We start from the raw sequence: 22013 nt of genomic DNA, 5'->3' as shown, positions 1-22013 counted from the left end.
TCCCCTGTGCACGTAATAAAGAACTTGTTCCAAGTCAGACATGCCTATATATTTTATGCCCTATTTTTTACAGTGAACATCACTAGGTGGGTTAAATAGAAAGCAAAATAGCCCAACATGCTGAAAATGGAAAAGCTGGCAAGATTTGAAAAATGCCAAGTATATGAACATTTTCAATGAGAACCAAAAAGCTGTTAAAAGTTGGTAGTATTGTAAAATTTTAGATCCTTAAAAATTTTTTTTCACTAGCTTTCATAAAATATACAGTGGAGAGATTAGCCATTTGTTAAACTTATATACCATTTATCCAATAAAGCAGTTTAAACTTCAAAAAATTCCCAATAATACTTCTAAGGTGGCAGAATTCTAATTTTAAACAGCCAGGACAGATCTGCTTACATGCACATAGTTAATGTTTTTTAGCCCTGTGTTGTCTATGTTCTTCCAAAAACTATTTGGTTCCACAATATACATAACAGCCTAGATGCTATCCAAGAGGATATACTGAAAGGATCTTAACAAGAAATACTTTAAACCTATATATAGTCCCATGATCCAAGAATCTTCGTGGTGATACTGGTTCCTTCAAAGAGGCAACTGTGCTTTCATCCAGGAAATGCTCATACCTGTTAAACTGAATTAGCTGGCTCAAGACTGTACACTTCACTGTGACAGAAATGAAAAGTAAACTTCCTAATTGACCAACATATTGACCTCATATGTTCTTTGTTACTGCAGTTGCTTAAGGCAGTAAAATATACTTTGTTCCTGGAAGGCTGAGCTAAACCAAACCAGATTAAAGTACATTTCTTATAGCTGGGGTGGAAGCTAGTTTTAATTTCTTCTTCTTCCAGTTTACACAGGACAATAGGTTGGAGCCCTCTGGGCCCCTACTGAGTCTCTAGCCCTCTAGATAAAATGAGAGAAGCTAGATTATACTGCCTTGTCCTTCAAATGCACCGAAGATCCAAAAATAAGTCCTGACCATAACTGCCATTTTCTATTTTCATTATGGGAGCAATTAAGCCACATCAAGAAAAAGCACATGCTTTCAATTCAACCAAAGATATATATATCAGTGTCCTGATACAAAAACAGTCTTAAGATACAATGTGGAAAAAGTAAAAATGCACAGAAGAGTATTAATTAGTATTCATTTGTATAAATTAAGATATGTATACATGTTATTTCATTCATAGAAACTTCTGGAAAGATACATAAACTTACCAGCAGTCACCAGTTTTGGGAGGGGAGAGGGAAGTTTAACTTTTCTTTCCCATGTACTTTTCTCTACTATTTGAATGTTCTAACTCTTGCATGTATTGCTCTTATGTATTTATTTTTGTGTTAATGGATTACCGGGATTTAAGACTGCACCATTTTTGCTTGCTGCTTTATTCTGCTCAAGGTAAAGAAGCCTAAATGCTACTTAACAATAGCACCAGGAGAACGCTGATAAGCTTGACCATACTAAAATAAAAATTTTAAAATAATAAAATATATTTAAAATATAAAACTTACAAAGGATTGGCATCTAGAATAAAGAAGTCTTGAAAAATTAATCAGAAAAGAAGAATTGATCCAATAGAAAAATGGGCAAAGGATGTAAAGAGATACCTTACAAAAAAGGAAATAGACGAGCTGTCACCTGAGATGGCCCACACCCTGTCTGTGGATGTGCTACTCTCTAGATAAACCCATTTCTTATCTATCACTTTGTCTCTCAGTGTGTTCTTTCTGCAAAAAGACATCAAGAACCTGAACTTCACCTGAAACTCTCACAACATTGTTAACCGGCTATACCACAATACAAAATTTAGAAAAATGTTTAATCAATTGAAAAAAGAACCTGAGCTACATTAAGTCCTGAGACTGGGTGGGTGTGTGATCTCACCTAAATGACTGTGGAGTCAAGTCCCAGTCAGAACGATTGCAGATATTTTGTACAGCACAGGGAAATATAGCTATTGTCTTGTAATAACTTTAGTGGAATATAATCTAAGTTAGTCAGAGAAAGACAGAGATCTTCTCATGCTTGATGTCTTTACTTCCTTCCAACCCCCTCCTCTCCTGGATTTTCCTCTGTGTGCCTTCTACAGAAACGGATCCATCCTCTATCTGGGTTTCTTCAGTCTGGCACCTCCACTCTGTATTCCCAAGCCCGGCAGGTAAGGAACAGAGAATCTTCAGGTTAGAGGGGAGGGGAGAAGAATGCTGTCAATACACTTAGATTTCTTTTTTCACTTTGACCACATAATCTTGTCTTTTCTGAGAGTAGATGAATAAAGGTACTGAAACCATTTACCTCAGATTGGGACTTGAACCCATGTGCTGGGACTTGAACCCAACCAAAACCCTGCTTGGGACTTGAACCCCACCAAAACCTTATGTGGGACTTGAACCTACATGGCTGGAACTGAAACCCAGTAAAAACCCATGGTACCTGGTTTCAGGACCTAATGAAGCTCAGAAGAAAAAAAAAATACAAATGACCAAAAGACTTCAGTAATTAAGGGAAATGCAAATTGATTTCATACCCATGTGATTTGTAAAAATTGACAACCACTTTAAAGAGCACAATTGCACTCATCTCACACGCTAGTAAAGTAATGCTCAAAATTCTCCCAAGCCAGACTTCAGCAATACGTGAACCGTGAACTTTCACATGTTCAAGCTGATTTTAGAAAAGGCAGAGGAACCAGAGATCAAATTGCCAACATCTGCTGGATCAGGGAAAAAGCGAGAGAGTTCCAGAAAAACATCTATTTCTGCTTTATTGACTATGCCAAAGCCTTTGACTGTGTGGATCGCAATAAACTGTGGAAAATTCTGAAAGAGATGGAAATACCAGACCACCTGACCTGCCTCTTGAGAAACCTGTATGCAGGTCAGGAAGCAACAGTTAGAACTGGACATGGAACAACAGACTGGTTCCAAATAGGAAAAGGAGTACGTCAAGGCTGTATATTGTCACCCTGCTTATTTAACTTTTATGCAGAGTACATCATGAGAAATGCTGGACTGGAAGAAGCACAAGCTGGAATCAAGATTGCCGGGAGAAGTAACAATCACCTCAGATATGCTGATAACACCACCCTTATGGCAGAAAGTGAAGAGGAACTAAAAAGCCTCTTGATGAAAGTGAAAGAGGAGAGTGAAAAAGTTGGCTTAGAGTTCAACATTCAGAAAACGAAGATCATGGCATCTGGGCCCATCACTTCATGGGAAATGGATGGGGAAACAGTGTCAGACTTTATTTTTTTGGGCTCCTAAATCACTGTAGATGACTGCAGCCATGAAATTAAAAGATGCTTACTCCTTGGAAGAAAAGTTATGACCAACCTAGATAGCATATTCAAAACAGAGACATTACTTTGCCAACAAAGGTCCGTCTAGTCAAGGCTATGGTTTTTCCAGTGGTCATGTATGGATGTGAGAATTGGACTGTGAAGAAAGCTGAGCACCAAAGAATTGATGCTTTTGAACTGTGGTGTTGGAGAAGACTCTTGAGAGTCCATTGGACTGCAAGGAGATCCAACCAGTCCATTCTAAAGGAGATCAGTCCTGGGTATTCATTGGAAGGACTGATGCTAAAGCTTTGTACTTTGGCCACCTCATGCGAAGAGTTGACTCATTGGAAAAGAGTCTGATGCTGGCAGGGATTGGGGGCAGGAGAAGGGGACGACAGAGGATGAGATGGCTGAATGGCATCACCAACTCAACGGACATGAATTTGAGTGAACTCCCAGAATTGGTGATGGACAGGGATGCCTGGCGTGCTGCAATTCATGGGGTTGCAAAGAGTCGGAGACGACTGAGCTGAACTGAACTTGAGCAATTTGACAATTTCTAGTAAGGTTTAAAATGTTATCCTGTGATACACATCCTACGTGATTGACATTGAGCACGATGTACAAGGATATTCCACCAGTGTTGTTAGCAATACAGAAACAATTTGGGAAACAACTATATGCCACAGTTGGAGACAGATAAATGATGAATAGGTGATGATAGGTGACTATTACTGCATAGTAGTCAATGAGTGGAAGCATCATATACAACAGGAATTACTCACACAGTAATGAGTGAAAAAGCTGCAGAGTAAGATAGCATCCAGTTTAGCACATGTATGACAACACTGAAGACTGGCCGGTTTACAGATATGTATAGTAAAAGTATGGTGACCTGGGTGAGAGTGATAAACACGATTCTGGATGCTGACTATACCACAGCAGAGGAAAGGCAATGTGGTCTGGAAGAGTAAAATGTTAAGATTTGACAAAATAAGTGCTTCAGTTTGGATATTCAGTTAAGTAAATATTTTCCATATACTTGAAATAAGTTCACAGAGTGATCAACAACACAAAACTACCTACTTAACAGGTAGTTTCAGTAATGAATTCTAGTGCTCTATATGGGCCAGATGCCATACCAGGAACTGGGAATCTTTAAGTTTGAACAATGCACGGTACCTGCCCTCAAGAAGATAATCTTCAATGTCCCTGGTGGTCTAGTGGTTTAGAATCCACCTGCCAATGCAGGGGACATGGGTTCTACCCCTGGTCCGGGAAGATTCCACATGCCTTGTGGCAACTAAGGCCGCACACTCTATAGAGCCTGCGTGTGGCAACTCCTGAGCCCAAGCACCCTAGAGCCTGTGCTCTGCAACAAGAGAAGCAGCCACAGTGAGAAGCCCACGCACCGCAGAGAGCGCTGGCGCAGTAACGAAGACCCAGTGCAGCCAAAAAAAAAAAAAAGATAGTTTCACCGAAGCAGATTTCGGTTGGAGAGAAATCTGTTCTTTAATAATGGGTCTGAGATCCTTAAAAGTTACAAGAATGTTACCAATGACAGGGAAGACAACGGCATACACTCACCACTGCCGTGCCTTCTCCGTCTTTCCTTTAAAGAATGAAGATAATAGGCAGAGAAATCATGAGAATGAATTCAGCGTAAAACAGCTGACAACTCCCACACATATACAGGCATTCCTTTTATTATGTTAGGAATATTCTTTAATGAGCTAGCAATTATTTATGTGAAGAAGAGACCAGAAAACAGATTTATGACAGTATTAGCCTTATCCTTGATTAGACATGTAGGAATTTACATACAAAACATTATTGCTTAGAGTAGGTTAGTGAAGATCTAACAAGCTGTGAACTTGAAAGAGCTCCTTTCTGCTTTTGTGGCTGCTCCAATCAGACCCCAAGACTTAGTTACAAGGATGGAAGAATTCTCCTCTTTTGAACTTAAAACTTTACAACAGTTCGGATGCTGTAAGAGAAGAAAACAATAAACAAAAGTTCAGAGTCATTTAACACCACTAAAACTTGTTTTTTTAATACTTCTTCCTCTGTAAGCCCTAAATCATTACCACAGTCTATACTACACAGCTAAAGAGAAAGCTTACCTCTTTCCGGCATGCATCAGATCAAAGGCTTCATTAATTTGGTCAAAAGGCAGACTGTGAGTCACAAACTCATCCACTTTTATCTTTTTGGACATATATTCAGACACCAACTTTGGGACACTTTCTACACTCTTCCATCCTAAAGGAAATCATACATTTATTCATTATTTTTCCCAACAAATCTCTATAGTATGCTTATTAGTAGGTGACAAAGACATCTAGGAGAATTAATTTTTTCATAATGAGGAATGAAAAACTTCAGAATCTAGAGCGGAGCAAGAATTTAACACACATCTTTAGTTAAGAAAAAAGCAGATGCCTTTTGAGCACTTTTCTTTTTTCTGTGTTAAGATTTACTAAAATCTCATTAAACCTTAATGGAGATTTTAAAACTATACAGGACAGAACTCTAGAAGTCTCAGAACAAGATTATTTAAGTCCAAAACAGCAAAATTTCTATAAATATGAAATTCAAGGAAGAACAAAATTGATGTGATACATGACTTTATTTCTATGCTTTTAATTTCAACAATAAAGATGACATCTCAGAATAAAAAACTGAACTGAAAAGCAAAGTAGAAGACCTTTACTTATATGTTGAGATTTTAAACAAAGTCAGATCCTTCAGTGTTTCACTTGACAGTATATGCACAAATAAGCCTTCCCCCTTTTTAAACTAGGGTTTCTTTGGACTGTATCTCAAGCTTCTTTTGTGTGTGTGCTAAGTCGCTTCAGTTGTGTCCAACTCTGCAAACCCATGGACTGCCGCCCACCAACCTCCTCTCTTCATGGGGTTCTCTAGGCAAGAATACTGGAGTGGGTTTCCATTTCCTTCTCCAGGGGATCTTTCTGACCCTTTTCCAAATCGCCCTCCTTACATCCTCAACAGATTACCTTTTTATTCCAAACCGGTGCCTTTTTTTCTTTCCCCTCATCTCCGGGTAACAGACAACTACAGCTACTGCTATTCCCTACACCAAAACTTCCATTTACATTGTGAGTCATGGGTTAGCAACACCCATGGGGCCCCAAGGCTCCGGCTTATTTCCCAAGGCTTCAGTTAGAAGTGACTTCCAACCCCCCGGCTCCATCTCCCAGACATTTTTAGAACATTCTCAAATATAGCTCTGGAACCTCAGCTGATGCCCCTGAGCTGCATGTATGGCTCTGCAAGTCTGTTCTAATACACTCAAGTGGGGCATACTAGTGTCTAGGGCTTTGAAAAGAGGGTTTAGTCAGCTTGACATTTTCCTGGACAAATTGTGTAGTATAAAGAGGAAAACTTAGGCCAAACCCCTCATTTTTCATACTTTCCCAATTTTCTGGCCTTGAGAAAAAAATGTGGCATGATATGAGGCAGGGAATGAGACACTTTGTTAGATGCAGGTCATTTCATTTGCAACTCATGCTATGTAATACTTTTTCCTTAGGAGACAAATATATTTTTTTTTAATCTATTAAAAACTTAAGATTTCCTTCATTCACAATAGTTGGGACATATAAACACGTTTTGATGTCTTTTCTCTTCCCTAGGTGAGCAACCCTAAGAAAGAGAAACTGTTTCTTAGCATTCTCCTGGTAGTTGGCAACCCCAGGTAACCACATACTTTTAGGATCACTCAAGGGAAAAATGATCAGTCTGGCAGCTTTTCCATTTTGTTATAAGGCTCTGTCTAACTTAAAGTTTTATTCAGACTGGTTACTTCTGAAATCAGTACTGTTTAGAGAGAAGCATGATGACATCCAGGGATCACTGCACTCTCTGGGAAAATTTGTAAAAAAAAAAATGCCAATAACCTATATAAGTCTACCAGATGACACAAGGTGGCTGGCCTGGTTTATCCTGTATCCAGCTTCTGACCTAGTCCCAGCTATTTCATTAATGGAATATTAGTATTTTTTTTCAATGTATAAAAAGTAGCCTTGTGTTTCAGAAGCTGAGCACCTCCCCAGTCCCCAGGGTTAGTACTCATTGGGATTACAATTCTGCTAAAGGAAATAATAGAAGAAAATGTCCTCATCCATCAAATTACCTCCAAAGGCAGTGCCTTTCCACGTGCGGCCCGTGACTAGCTGGAATGGACGAGTGGCGATTTCTTCACCAGAGGCAGCTACGCCCACTACCACGCTGGTGCCCCAGCCTTTGTGGCAGGCCTCCAGCGCTGCTCTCTGCAGGCGAACCACAGAAGTCAGTGCATTTTGCTAAGAAGATCTACTGCCCCAGCAACTGCCGGGGGACAGGGTAGTGGTACAGAGAGCTTTTTTAGAAAATGGCAACAAAATGATCCAAGTATTTATTAAGTTGTTTAATTTTGTTGAACAATTTTAACAGGTACTTTGAAAAGAATTTGCTAACTTGGCTAAATATTAACACAAATTGAAAGAATTTAAAGCTGTTATTTGTTGTCTACTGTAAAAAGTAAGTCTTAGCACAAAATTCTAAAGACCTTAATAAAAGCAGCAGCAGAGAAGTAACAGTAATACTTCTGCTGAGTGTCTACTCTGTCAAGTACATACCTACAATACCTATACCTGATTACTATCTGTGTTTTACACTTGGGGAAACAGATTTAGAGAAGTTAAGTAGTTGCTCAAGGTTACTGAGTTACTAAGGGGATATGTATCTAATTCCAAAGCCCATGTTCTCTATAACTGCATCGTTTTGCCTTTTCATTTAATGAAATGCACTTTCCAAGATTTAGCATAGACTGAAAGGCAAAGAAACATTTTCTTTCATCTTTCCCTTGTATAGTTCAATAGTTATTTTTCCCTTCTTTCAGCAACCATTCTTATCCGAGAATGTAAGACTTCTCCTTTGCAAAACAAAACAATTTTTTTATCTTAATAAAGGAAATTACATTTTAAAATGCAGTTACACATACACACAAGCACATGGAATGAAACCAGGCATACTCACCATGATTTTCACATTACCAATACACTCAAAGGAATAGTCGACACCCCCATCAGTCATCTCAATGAGCACTTCCTGGATTGGTTTACTGAAGTCCTGGGGGTTAATACACTCAGAGGCCCCAAACTCCTTGGCTCTTGCGAATTTATCCTTATTGATGTCCACACCAATGATCCGGGTTGCACCAGCCACCTTACAGCCCATGATAACTGCCAGTCCAACTCCTCCCAGGCCAAAGACAGCACAAGTAGAGCCAGGCTCCACCTAACATTAAAGACAGCCTATAAGGTACTCATTCCGTAAGAGTCAGCGAAATCATTAGGTTTCTTACAGGTTGGGCCAAGTTCACTATTTCAGCAAAGGTTTGCTGTATGAAGTCAGAAGGTGGAAGCTAAAACCCAGGCTAACACTTACCTTGGCAGCATTCAAAGCAGCACCATAGCCAGTTGAAATGCCACAACCCAGAAGGCAAACTTTATCCAAAGGTGCTAAAGGATCAATTTTAGCAACAGAAATGTCAGCCACAACCGTGTATTCAGAAAATGTGCTGGTTCCCATGTAATGTAAAATTGTCTTTCCTTTACAAGTAAATCTGCTAGTGCCATCTGGCATTAATCCTTTTCCTTGAGTGACTCTAAAGAAAAAGAAATCAATTTTTAAAAATGATGACCAGTAAATAGTTAGAAGACTGTGCTAAGACCAAAACTCTAATTTCTAAAGTATTCATTAATCAATTTAGCACCTTTCACCAATGCCTGATTAGGAAAACTTTTAAAAGAATTATAATCTTACGAATCTTTTCCAACATTCAATATCCTTCTAGATTACCTGTCAAGGGTACTGAAATAATTTTAACAGGTACAACTTATGGATCACATGAAATGATTTTAAAATCCCCTCATGTGACCCTATATGTGAGACAGCAAAAGACACACAGATGTAAAAAACAGTGTTTTGGACCGTGAGAGAAGGTGAGGGTGGGATGATTTGAGACGGTAGCATTGAAATGTGTATATTATCATATGTGAAGGGGATCGCCAGTCCAGATTCCATGCATGAGACACCGTGCTAAGAGCTGGTGTACTGGGATGACCCTGGGGGATGGGATGGGGAGGGAGGTGGGAGAGAGGTTCTGAATGGGGAACGCATGTGTGCCCATGGCTGATTCACACTGATGTATGGCAAAAACCACTGTAATACTGTAGAGTAATTAGCCTCCAATTAAATTAATTTTTAAAAAAATTTTTTATTTTTTTACTTTACAATACTGTATTGGTTTTGCCATACATTGACATGAATCCACCACAGGTGTACATGAGTTAAATAATTTTTTAAAAAAGAAAAAAAGTACCATCATGAAACTGAGCAAATATAACTTCAAAAAGCATTAAGCCAAAATAGCATCCACACAGCAGAGATTACAGGCAACTAAATAGATGGGGAAACAGTAGAAACAGTGGCTGACTTTATTTTTCTGGGCTCCAAAATCACTGCAGATGGTGATTGCAACCATGAAATTAAAAGATGCTTACTCCTTGGAAGGAAAGTTATGACCAACCAGGACAGCATATTAAAAAGCAGAGATATTACTTTGCCAACAAAGGTCCGTCTAGTCAAGGCTATGGTTTTTCCAGTGGTGATGTATGGATGTGCAAGTTGGACTATAAGGAAAGCTGAGCACAGAAGAATTGATGCTTTTGAACTGTGGTCTTGGAGAAGACTCTTGAAGGTCCCTTGGACTGCAAGGAGATCCAACCAGTCCATCCTAAAGGAAATCAGTCCTGGGTGTTCACTGGAAGGACTGATGTTGAAGCTGAAACTCCAATACTTTGGCCATCTGATGCGAAGAGCTGACTCACTGGAAAAGACCCTGGTGATGGGAAAGATTGCGGGCAGGAGGAGAAGGGGACAACAGAGGATGAGATGGTTGGATGGCATCACTGACACAATGGACACGGGTTTGGGTGGACTCAGGGAGTTGGTGATGGACAGGGAGGCCTGGTGTGCTGCGGTTCATGGGGTGGCAAAGAATCAGACACGACTGAGTGACTGAACTGAACTGATCCAGATCAGCAGATAAAAGATGTCCAAACTGGTTAATTCAGGTTTCTTAGGAGGCCTATTTCAAAAGTGTAATAGTCCCTATGGATTCAAGTTATCTTCTCTCTTGCAATGGTTTCAAAATTATTTTTGATATTCTAAATGGTTGTTGTAACATCTTGCTTAGGAATATGGGCCCTAAAAACAGACCCAGTCAATCAGTTCAGTCACTCAGTCATGTCCAAGTCTCTGAGACCCCATGGACTGCAACATGCCAGGCCTCCCTGGCCATAGACAACTCCCGGAGATTACTTAAACTCATGTCCATTGAGTCGGTGATGCCATCCAACCATCTCATCCTCTGTTGTCCCCTTCTCCTTCTGCTTTCAATCTTTCCCAGCATCAGGGTCTTTTCAAATGAGTCTGTTCTTCGCATCAGGGGGCCAAAATATTGGAGTTTCACCTTCAGCATCAGTCCTTCCAATGAATATTCAGGACTGATCTCCTTTAGGATGGACTGCTTGGATCTTTTTGCAGTACAAGGGACTCTCAAGAGTCTTCTCCAACAACACAGATCAAAAGCATCAATTCTTTTAGTGCTCACCTTTTTTTATAGCCCAACTCTCACATCCATACATTATTACTGGAAAAACCATAGCCTTGACTAGATGGACCTTCTTTAGCAAGTAATGTCTCAGCTTCTTAATATGTTGTCTAGGTTGGTCATAACTTTCCTTCCAAGAAACAAGTGTCTTTTAATTTCATGGCTACAGTCACCATCTGCAGTGATTTTGGAGGCCCCCAAAATAGTCTCTCACTGTTTCTCCATCTTGCCATGAAGTGATGGGACCAGATGCCATGATCTTCATTTTCTGAATGTTGAGCTTTAAGCCAACTTTTCATTCTCCACCTTCACTTTCATCAAGAGGCTTTTTCGTTCCTCTTCACTTTCTGCCATAAGGGTGGTGTCATCTGCATATCTGAGGTAATTGATATTTCTCCTGGCAATCTTGATTGCAGCTTGTGCTTCTTCCAGTCCAGCGTTTCTCATGATGTACTCTGCATAGAAGTTAAATACGCAGGGTGACAGTATACAGCCTTGACATGCTCCTTTTCCTATTTGGAACCAGTCTGTTGTTCCATATCCAGTTCTAACTGTTGCTTCCTGACCTGCATATAAGTTTCTCAAGAGGCAGGTCAGGCGGTCTGGTATTCCCATCTCTTGAAGAACTTTCCACAGTTTATTGTGATCCACACAGTCAAAGGATTTGGCATAGTCAATAAAGCAGAAATAGATGTTTTTCTGGAACTCTCGCTTTTTCCCTGATCCAGCGGATGTTGGCAATTTGATCTCTGGTTATTCTGCCTTTTCTAAAACCAGCTTGAACATCTGGAAGTTCACAGTTCACGTATTGCTGAAGCCTGGCTTGGAGAATTTTGAGCATTACTTTACTAGCATGTGAGATGAGCGCAATTGTGTGGTAGTTTGAGCATTCTTTGGCATTGCCTTTCTTTGGGATGGGAATGAAAACTGACCTTTCCCAGTCCTGTGGCCACTGTTGAGTTTTCTAAATTTGGGAGCATATTGAGTGCAGCACTTTCACAGCATCATCTTTCAGGATTTGAAATAGCTCAACTGAATTCCATCACCTTCACTAGCTTTGTTCGTAGTGATGCTTTCTAAGGCCCACTTGACTTCACATTCCAGGATGTCTGGCTCTAGGTGAGGGATCACACCATCGTGATTATCTTGGTCATGAAGATCTTTTTTGTACAGTTCTTCTGTACAGGTATTCCTGCTACCTCTTCTTAATATCTTCTGCTTCTGTTAGGTCCATACCCTTTCTGTCCTTTATCGAGCCCCTCTTTGCATGAAATGTTCCCTTGGTATCTCTAATTTTCTTGAAGAGATCTGTAGTCTTTCCCATTCTGTTCTTTTCCTCTCTTTCTTTGCATTGATCACTGAGGAAGGCTTTCTTATCTCTTCTTGGTATTCTTTGGAATTCTGCATTCAAATGGGTATATCTTTCCTTTTCTCCTTTGCTTTTTGCTTCTCTTCTTTTCACAGCTATTTGTAAGGCCTCCTCGGACAGCCATTTTGCTTTCTTGCATTTCTTTTCCATGGGGATGGTCTTGATCCCTGTCTCCTGTACAATGTCATGAACCTCTGTCCACAGTTCATCAGGCACCCTATCTATCAGATCTAGGCCCTTAAATCTATTTCTCACTTCCACTGTATAATCATAAGGGATTTGATTTAGGTCATACCTTATGGTCTAGTGGTTTTCCCTACTTTCTTCAATTTAAGTCTGAATTTGGCAATAAGGAGTTCATGATCTGAGCCACAGTCAGCTCCTGGTCTTGCTTTTGTTGACTATATAGAGCTTTTCCATCTTTGGCTGCAAAGAATATAATCAATCTGATTCTGGTGTTGACCATCTGGTGATGTGTATGTGTAGAGGCGGGTCATGGTGGAGAGGTCTGACAGAATGTGGTCCACTAGAGAAGGGAATGGCAAACCACTTCAGTATTCTTGCCTTGAGAACCCCATGAACAGTATGAAAAGGCAAAATGATAGGATACTGAAAGAGGAACTCCCCAGGTCAGTAGGTGCCCAATATGCTACTGGAGATCAGTGAAGAAATAACTCCAGAAAGAAGGCAGAGATGGACCAAAGCAAAAACAATACCCAGTTGTGGATGTGACTGGTGATAGAAGCAAGGTCTGATGCTGCAAAGAGCAACATTGCATAGGAACTTGGAATGTTAGGTCCATGAATCAAGGCAAATTAGAAGTGGTCAAACAAGAGATGGCAAGAGTGAACGTCGACAATCTAGGAATCAGCGAACTAAAATGCACTGGAATGGGTGAATTTAACTCAGATGACCATCATATTTACTACTGCGGGCAGGAATTCCTAAGAAGAAATGGAGTAGCCGTCATGGTCAACAAGAGAGTCTGAAATGCAGTACTTGGATGCTATCTCAAAAATGACAGAATGATCTCTGTTCGTTTCCAAGGCAAATCATTCAGTATCACAGTAATCCAAGTCTATGCCCCAACCAGTAACACTGAAGAAGCTGAAGTTGAATGGTTCGATGAAGACCTACAAGACCTTTTAGAACTAACACTCAAAAAAGATGTCCTTTTCATTATAGGGGATTGGAATGCAAAAGTAGGAAGTCAAGAAACACCTGAGTAACAGGCAAATTTGGCCTTGGAATACAGAATGAGGCAGGGAAAGGCTAAGAGTTTTGCCAAGAAAATGCACTGGTCATAACAAACACACTCGCTTCTCTTTTATTCATAGCTATTTGTAAGGCCTCGTCAGACAACATTTTGCCTTTTTGCATTTCTTTTCCTTGGGCATGGTCTTGATCCCTGTCTCCTGTACAGTGTCACGAACCTCCGTCTATAGTTCTTCAGACACCCAACAGATCTAATCCCTTGAATCTATTTCTCACTTCCCCTGTACAATCCTAAGGGATTTGATTTAGGTCATATCTGAATGGTCTAGTGGTTTTCCGTACTTTCTTCAATTTAAGCCTGAATTTGGCAATAAGGAGTTCATGGTCTGTGCCACAGTCAACTCCTGGTCTTGTTTTTGCTGACTGTTTCATTCTGTACTCCAAGGCCAAATCTGCCTGTTAATCCAGGTATTTCTTGACTCCCTACTTTTGCATTCCAGTCCCCTATAATGAAAAGGACATCTTTTGTTGGTGTTAGTTTGAGAGGGTCACACACACTTGTGTTCAAATCTAATGTGGCCCTTGTCAAGTGAATTAACTTCTGTGCCTTCATTCTATCATTAGAAAATCACAGAAACCATCTTTCTTAGAGATTGCTAAAAAATCAAATCAGAGGTTATGTAAATTAGCATTGTACCTGGCACAGAGTGCTTAATAAATAGGTTACTTTTAATAAAAATAAACACTAGAACTTGATGTACAGTCTTGGATAAACCTTTGGAATATATATGAATAAATAAAATATATACAGATGAAGAAAAAGTCAACTGCCTGTGGATTCAAGAACATTTCCTTTGAGAGAAACGTAAATATGACCAGAAACAAACAGGTGACAAAGCTCTACCCCAATAACATTTATATCTTTATGAGAGCAAGTTAAATGTGCTTAGCTCTCAATGTCAGAAACTGCTCTGCTCTCAGAAGAGGCTCATGAACAAAAGGTGGTAAGGGATATATTTTAAGCTTTGAAAGAACTTGTCCTTCTAAAAGCTTACAGACAGCCACAAAGAAGCCTACAACCATTATTCTACTTGGTATGTCACAAGTCTTTCAGATAGTGTTTGGAATTCCCTTTCAAAATGACTATAGTTTCATTTTTTTGGTTCTAGTTTTGTAACTGTGTTTTATGTGATAAAATAAATGCAATTTTGTCTTCCAAAAAAAGAAACTAATTTTGTCAATGGCTTTAGAAAACAATGCAAAAACAAACAGATCTCCCAAATATTACTGGGTGGGAGTATATCCCATGACTCAGCAACTTCAATCCTAGGGAAATACCCAAGAGAAAGTTGCATAAATGTCCATCAAGATATCCATCAAGAGTCACACACAGATACTCCGAGTGGGACTAACCATAGCAGGGTCAAAGTGGGGAGCAATGTAAATATCCATGAACAGGAGAAAGGGTAAACAGAGATATTTGGAATGAAACAAAAGAGAATCAGAGGCATATAGCAGCATGGCCACCTCAACAGACATTATGAATGAAAGAAACCAGGCAAAAGAGCACATTCTGCATAATTCTGTTTATATGAAGTTTTACAGTGAAAAATAACAGTAGTGGTTACCTTTGAGGGAGGTAGGTGTTTACCTGTAAGGCACATGAAGAACTCTGTGGGCAGCTAGAAGGGTTTCCTATCTTGATCTGAGTGAAGGTTATAACTATTAGGTGTCTTTAGGCATAAAAATCTATTGAGCTGTACACTTAGTATTTGTGCACTTTAATTACTTCATTATATGTATGTTCTACTTCAGTGACAAAAGAGGCAAAAGGGGGAAAATAGACACAAGATCTTAAATGCCTCAAAGAAGTTCTTTAGGTGTGTAACCTTGCTACAATAAAATAACCACCTTTTCTTTGTCAAAGGGTTATGTTATCTCTTGGAGTCTTACCAAAACCTTATGAGCTAAGTTTTATTACTTCAGTGTCATGGACAATAAAATGGCTCATAAAAATTCCTTCATTCAATTTCATAACCATGTCCCTCCTTACTACCTGTTTTGGCAAATTTAGCCTAGTATTATGGAAAGAGAATGGGTTCAGAAAACTGCATTCTCTCTCCCAACAGCTGATGATGCTGAGCACACCACTTAATTTCCAAGTCTAAATTTTCTCATCTATGAAAATACAGTGATACCAGTAATAATGACAGGTTGCCATAAAGACAGAATGAAACAATGCACCTAGAATGCTCTGTATAAGTTGCCATGTAATTACTTATCATGATTAATATTACCTCTTGTTTTAAGAATAAAATAAAAAGATACTAACCTTATCTTCTGGCAAAGGTTTGTTTTAGGATTCAGACAAAATTTGCATTCTCCACACTGGGGGATGTAAAGTGGGATGACAGTATCACCTAGAAAACAAACGCAAGGACACTATCCTGAATTGGTAGCACCTGATTCTAAACAAATACTTCAGCCCCTACAAATTCCCATTCTTGTCAACTCACACAGCTTTGCAGGTTAACAACTTTAAGGCCTAGAACTTTACATACATAACACCAGACACTGCCTGACTATGCAAAAAAAGAAACAAAAAACAAGCTTCAAATTTTTTATCTAAATGAAACTTTCAAAACAAGTGGAGAACAAGGAAGTCATGTGCTTCAATATACTGATTTGATGCATCTTCAAAAATTCTTGCTTAATTGGGCAAAAACCATGTCATATAAGTAGCAGTCTCATAATCAGAAAGGAAGAAGCTCTCAAATATCTGTGTTTTCCAGATGAGGAATAAAATCAATCTTGACAACTTACTTAGGCCGTAACTTATTCACAAATAAACAATGTATAGTTTATCAGAAATATAATTTTGTATAAAAATAAGCCAAAATTGTAAAATAAGTGGTTCTAATACCCTCCTTACCTGCCTTCAGCTTAGTAACTCCTTCACCAACACTCTCCACAATTCCAGCGCCTTCATGTCCCAAGATCACTGGATAATTCCCTTCAGGATCAGCCCCACTCAGTGTATAGGCGTCAGTGTGGCAAACTGCAGTGGCAATAATCTAACAGGATGTTAAATAGCGTCTGAGTGTATGCACATGCAATTCAGAGTGACACATAGGGCAAAGCAGAGACATTTTTACTTAACATTTTACTTACTTAATATTAATATTTTACTTAATATTTTACTGATTAGAACATACACTTCTTTCATATTTTAACCTCTCTAAAATCAGCACGTGCTCATCACCGATGGCATCTTAACAATTGGAATTGGCAGCATTTTCTTAGTGGTACATAAAAGTAATGGTACATTTATAGGCAATGAAACATAGTGTATCTATTCTTCTTTTCAATACGTTAGCAGGAGAAGGTAAACCAAGGCATGTTATGGGCACGGTGCTTTATGCGGCTGTGGAGAGGAACACCACCTGTGTGCAAAAGCAGGTACAGCCCATCTCACTGCTGGCCTTCTCCTGACTGTTGGGGAATGAGATTTCTAAAAAGACATATGCCAGCTTGCTTGGTCTGTGGCAAAACTCAAGAGCTTTTATTGGAACCAACTCCCTCTTCAGCAGCCACACAGAATTTCTGCTTAAATAAGCCCTTTATCCCAATTTTTCTGGCTTTCAAGTATCTCTTTTCTTTTCAAACTGCCAAAAGCACAGAAAGGAAAAGTCTTGGGGGTGTCCCTTTTTCTGCTTCTCACATTTAAACCTGATTACAATGTAACATTCTTAGCTGTTTGTTAGCAGTTTCCCGGGGAAGACTGGTAGCCCTGTACAGCTCATATTAGCACATCCAAGATCAACTTTTTCTTTAGCAGCAAAATCACAATCAGTTTGATTTCTGTACAGATTCCTGAGCCTGGGTTAAAAGAATCTGAAAAAAGTTATCTGGCCCTGGCTTCTCGACTTGTTAAATGTGATCCCCGGAAGCATGAGAACTGGAGGTGGGATGGGGGAAGTATACTCCAATTCACAGCAAAAAATGGTTATTTTTTCTAGAAGGTTCATTTTATTCAATGGTCATTAGTTTAAAGCACTGATTTTACATCACAAGTACAGAGTAGAATGCCAGAGTATCCAGCTGGCTGTCTTGTGCAATATGCCTCTCTCCAGGGGTAACTTCACTTTCTCTGCCACAGTAGAGATTAAGAGGTGCTGGAATAATGAATCCCCTGAACCTTGGACTTGTCTGCAAAGGTCAGTACATTTTAAAGCTCTCTAAGCAAGCCTGCTTCACTTGCTTGTTGATCCCGTCAGTTAGAAACCTGTTCCCAAATCTTATTTGAAGTTTCTTCCAATAATCCAAAGAATCTTAAGAATACATCTTAAGTTACAGGATCAGCAGAAAGGGGAACATCCTATAAAGTCACCCTAAACCCAGGCTACAGAAGATCAATTGCACTCGTCCACTGATCCTTGGAGAAGGCTGCTCAGTGCAACACCAAAGCTGAAAAGAGGAGAGGAGCACTGCACAACTGGGAGGGATGGGCTGAGAGCTGGGATTCCAAGGCTGGATGACTCTCAGTCCCTTCTCCTTGACCCTGCCCTTGGGGATTTCTCCTCTGTAGACCTCAGAGGGCTCATCTATCTAGAGACCTAACTGTAGGCCTTCTTTTCCAGTGCCTTAGATGTTTCATTACCTTAATTCGAACTTCATGAGCCTTTGGGGGTGCCACCTCTACCTCCTCTATAGAAAGAGGCTTCCCAGCCTCCCAGGCAACTGCAGCCTTGCACTTGATAACCTGCAGTGGGGGAAAACAGAGCACGATGCTTATCCTCCTGAACTAATCACAACTACTTAGTTAATTTAGATGATGATGAATGCTAATCTTAGAGAGTATATCACCAATTCACAATGACACAACTCCAAGTGATATTGAGAATCTCCTGGCATGTGTTTATACTTTATATAAGTAGTACTCATTAAAAAATTTTCATTGAGATGATCACATGTTGAAGTTTCATTCAGGAATTCCCTGGCAGTCTGTGGTTAAGACTCAGCACTTTCACTGCTGGGGCTTGGGTCCCTGTTGGGGAAGCAAGGGAGGGGAAAACTCAGATCCCTGCAAGCTGCATGACCCAAAAAAAAGTTTCATTCATCAAATATTTAATGACCCTCTACAACGCATAAGCAGGAGAAGGTTAAGAATACAGGTTCCAAGAGAATCTGATTCAGTAGTCTGGTATAGGGCCCAAGGGCTCTGAATGCTTAAGATGTGCCCTATGAAATTTTTTTGCTCAGGCTGGTATAAGTAACACTGGTTTACTGTAAAACTGCAGCAGGAAGTGGTATAAGGAAGAGAATCAGAATGGGGAATCTAAAAAAAAAAAACCTATCCCTTTCAATTGTGCTATGCAATACAGTAGCCACCTGCCACATGTAGCTTTTGAGCACTTGAAAAATGGCCAGTTTGAACTGATAAGCTATACCTGTAAAATAATCCCAGGTTTTGAAGACTCACTATTTAAAAAATGCTGATTATATGTTGAGATGGTATTTTGAATATATTGGGTTAAATTTTAATCCAACTTAATACCATTTTAATGTAGCTAATAGAAAAATTAAAATTATATACGACTCATACTATATTTCTATAGTATACTGCACTTTAGAGACTCCAGTTGGTATACTTCTCCTTTACTAGAGAATCAAGTGTAATGAGGAAGGTTTTGATTAGTTCACAGAATGATTATGAAACATGTTTATGGAATAAAGGTCATGCTGAGTTTATAGTAGACTTGAAAGCCAATAATTACAAAATGTGTGATTTAAAGGGAGAGGCACAAAGTGCTACAGAATGCAAAATGTGGAGAGAGTGTAACAGTGTAACTATGGTTGGTGGGTTTGGGGAAGTGTCACTTTTAACTGAGATGAAAGATGAGCAACAGTTACAGAAAGATAAAATATCTACATATAGAACGATTGTGAGCTGTGGATATGAAAATGAAGGCCCTAATACAGTCCTTAACAAAGTGCAGCTTTGCAGAAATAAGTCAGTAGCCATTAGTAGCAAGAGAACAAAGAGTGGAGGAAAAGAAGAGCTGACCTATGCAGAGGGATGAGTGGCTTGCATAAACTTATGAGGCTGGAAATAATCACTTTTAAAATTAAAATGTAGATATTAAATGCTGATAAAAAATTGATACACTGCATTAGAAACTTTTTTCACCTCAGTGTACCATAAATCCCAAACTCCAAAGGTAAAATTCAAAATACTAACAATGAAATCACATATTCTAGAGATCTAAAGCAACAAGAATAAATAATTCATTCACAATCTAAGCTTTAAATCCCTCCTCCCCCCTTTTAAAGCATATCTGAAAGTTTAACGTCTTCCTTTCAATAACGATTCTAAACAAAACAAAGCCTCACTCTAAATCCGCAGGCAACGGGCCCTGCTTCAACATCTGAACTATCACAGGAAAAACAGCTGCCAACTTGTTAAATCTTAAAGGTCGTTTAGACTTTATCATTTCTATTCAAGTTCAAATCTTTCAAGAAAATTTCTAAACTTTGTAAAGCATTAAAACAAACAGCGACGTTAGGTTAATCCTGTTACTCGCGCATTTCTGCCTTTACTGGCTAATGTGTATTTCAGGAATTTTTAATAGTTTGTTGCACAGGGTGCAACCCCGGCTCACTATCCTTAGTGTGACCACTAATCGCGACTAACCTGTAACTCTCAAGTTTTTTTTAATCTAAAATGGGGTACTATCTTGCATAGGTGTTACAAAAGGATTAAAGTAGGGTGCGTATAAAGCTCTGGTGCCCAGGAGCTCCAAAACTTTATGGAGCCTTCCAAAAGTACAGTCCTTGGAGGCAGAAAAATAGCTCAATTATGAACTACTATGGTGAAACACAACCTAGGGGTTAGGAGCACGGGCTCTAGCTGCAGCTTTGCTACCTGAAAGTATGATCCACAGCAAGTGATGTAACTTTATGTACGCAAAGCGTGGGGACTCTTAAACCACCTCCAAAATACCAGGATACCGATCCCACCCCGCCCCCACTGTCCGGTTCTCCCCACCCCCATCCCGCTTCGGCTGCCCCCGAAGCAGCAGAACCCGGCCACGAAAAGAGCCGAATCAAAGCTTCCTCCCTTCCTCCCTGCTGAGCTGCTAGCTCCCCATGGCTGCGTTTCAGCTCCACCAGCCAGAGTCAGGCTCCGGGCCAAGCCCCACGCGCCCCCCACTCCTCTCAAGCCAGCGGCCAGGTTCAGCTCCATGCTTTCCCTCCCTCTCTCCCTTTCTTGGACTCAGCCCGTGTAACAGCTGATTATACCTGGTTCGCCATTTCCTCAGACCGCAGTGAGCGTGAAGCAGATAACTGAGAACAGCCGTGCAGGGTCGGGGATGTGGGCGGGGCATGCGTCCGCCAGCGCCGGGGCGAGCGTGGAGGCGGGGGTTGCGGGGGCTGGAACGTGGCGGGTGGGGCTTGAGGCCTGGCACGGCCGGAGCTCTAGTTGATACCAGGTGGTCTCGCGAGAAGTTGGAGTTTCCAGTAGGCTGGAAAGCAGCGGCGGCGGCCGCTCAGTGAGCAACGTAACAGTCTGTAAAGTATCTGTCAGATGAGGGTTTCCCTGTGTAACTGTAGCCCAGGCAGCGTAGATAAAGCTTATAAAGGAGATATGTGGAGGGCGAGGAACCAGGAATTTCACTGGAAGTACGTGAGAAGCCGTAAGGGGACTGCCCCTTCTACGCGCCTTGTGGGCATGTCTTGAGGGCTCAAGATGAGTGAGATACCGCTCTGCAGAAGAGTCTCCATCAGCTGAGCTTTGAGAAGGAGGATAAAGGGCACCCCCAAAACGGGGGCTTATTGGGAAAAGTCCCAGTATCAACTTAAAAAAAAAAAAAGCACAAAGGAAGACCTTACTGCCAGTGAAGCAATGTAGTGCTGTTTGAAAGTGAACTTGGATTGGTTGTAATAAATATATATTGCAAATTCTAGGGCAAACACTATAATTTTTTTTAAAGTACAATTGATATACTAAAAAAGAAGGGAAAATGGAATCAAGTATTGGGTTGACACCAAAAAGGAAGAAAAGACAAAAATGGTAACAAAGAAGGGCAACCAATGTTAATGAAAAACAGTAACAAATACAATAGATAGTAATCTGACTGTATCAATAATCATTTAAAATGTCAATGGTCTAAATGCACCAACTAAAAGAAATTGTCAGTATGAATCAAGTATCAAATATATGTTTTATTTTTAAAAATCTGCTTTAGTTTTTTAAATTAAAAAAATTTCTTTAGGCTGTGCTGCACAAAGTGTGGGATCTTAGTTCCCTGAACAAGAATTGAACCTAGGCCCTCAGCAGTGAAAACATGGAGTCTTAACCATTGGACTGCCAGAGAATTCCCGAAAAAACCCACTTTAAATAGAGAGGTACATATAAATTAAAAGTAAAAGAATGGAGAAAGATAAGCTAATACTA

General features: G+C 39.9%; 1 protein-coding gene across 1 annotated transcript; it reads right to left on the bottom strand.

Moving 5' to 3' along the window:
* Positions 1-4841: 4841 nt before the first annotated feature.
* On the bottom strand, positions 4842-20937 carry LOC138081741 (alcohol dehydrogenase class-3). Its single transcript, XM_068974823.1, has 9 exons — positions 20858-20937; positions 18216-18317; positions 16488-16629; positions 15888-15975; positions 8742-8961; positions 8331-8591; positions 7447-7582; positions 5414-5552; positions 4842-5277 (listed from the first exon to the last, which is right to left on the bottom strand). The coding sequence occupies exons 1-9, from the start codon at positions 20867-20869 to the stop codon at positions 5253-5255; spliced, it is 1125 nt and encodes a 374-aa protein (XP_068830924.1). The 5' UTR covers positions 20870-20937; the 3' UTR covers positions 4842-5252.
* Between the last annotated feature and the right edge of the window lie 1076 nt (positions 20938-22013).

The sequence above is a fragment of the Capricornis sumatraensis genome, chromosome 7 (genome assembly GCF_032405125.1).
Source record: "Capricornis sumatraensis isolate serow.1 chromosome 7, serow.2, whole genome shotgun sequence".
In the NCBI taxonomy this organism is placed as follows: Eukaryota; Metazoa; Chordata; class Mammalia; order Artiodactyla; family Bovidae; genus Capricornis; species Capricornis sumatraensis.
The sequence above is the reverse complement of the archived record's forward strand: the minus strand, read 5'-3'. Positions and strand labels throughout refer to the sequence as shown.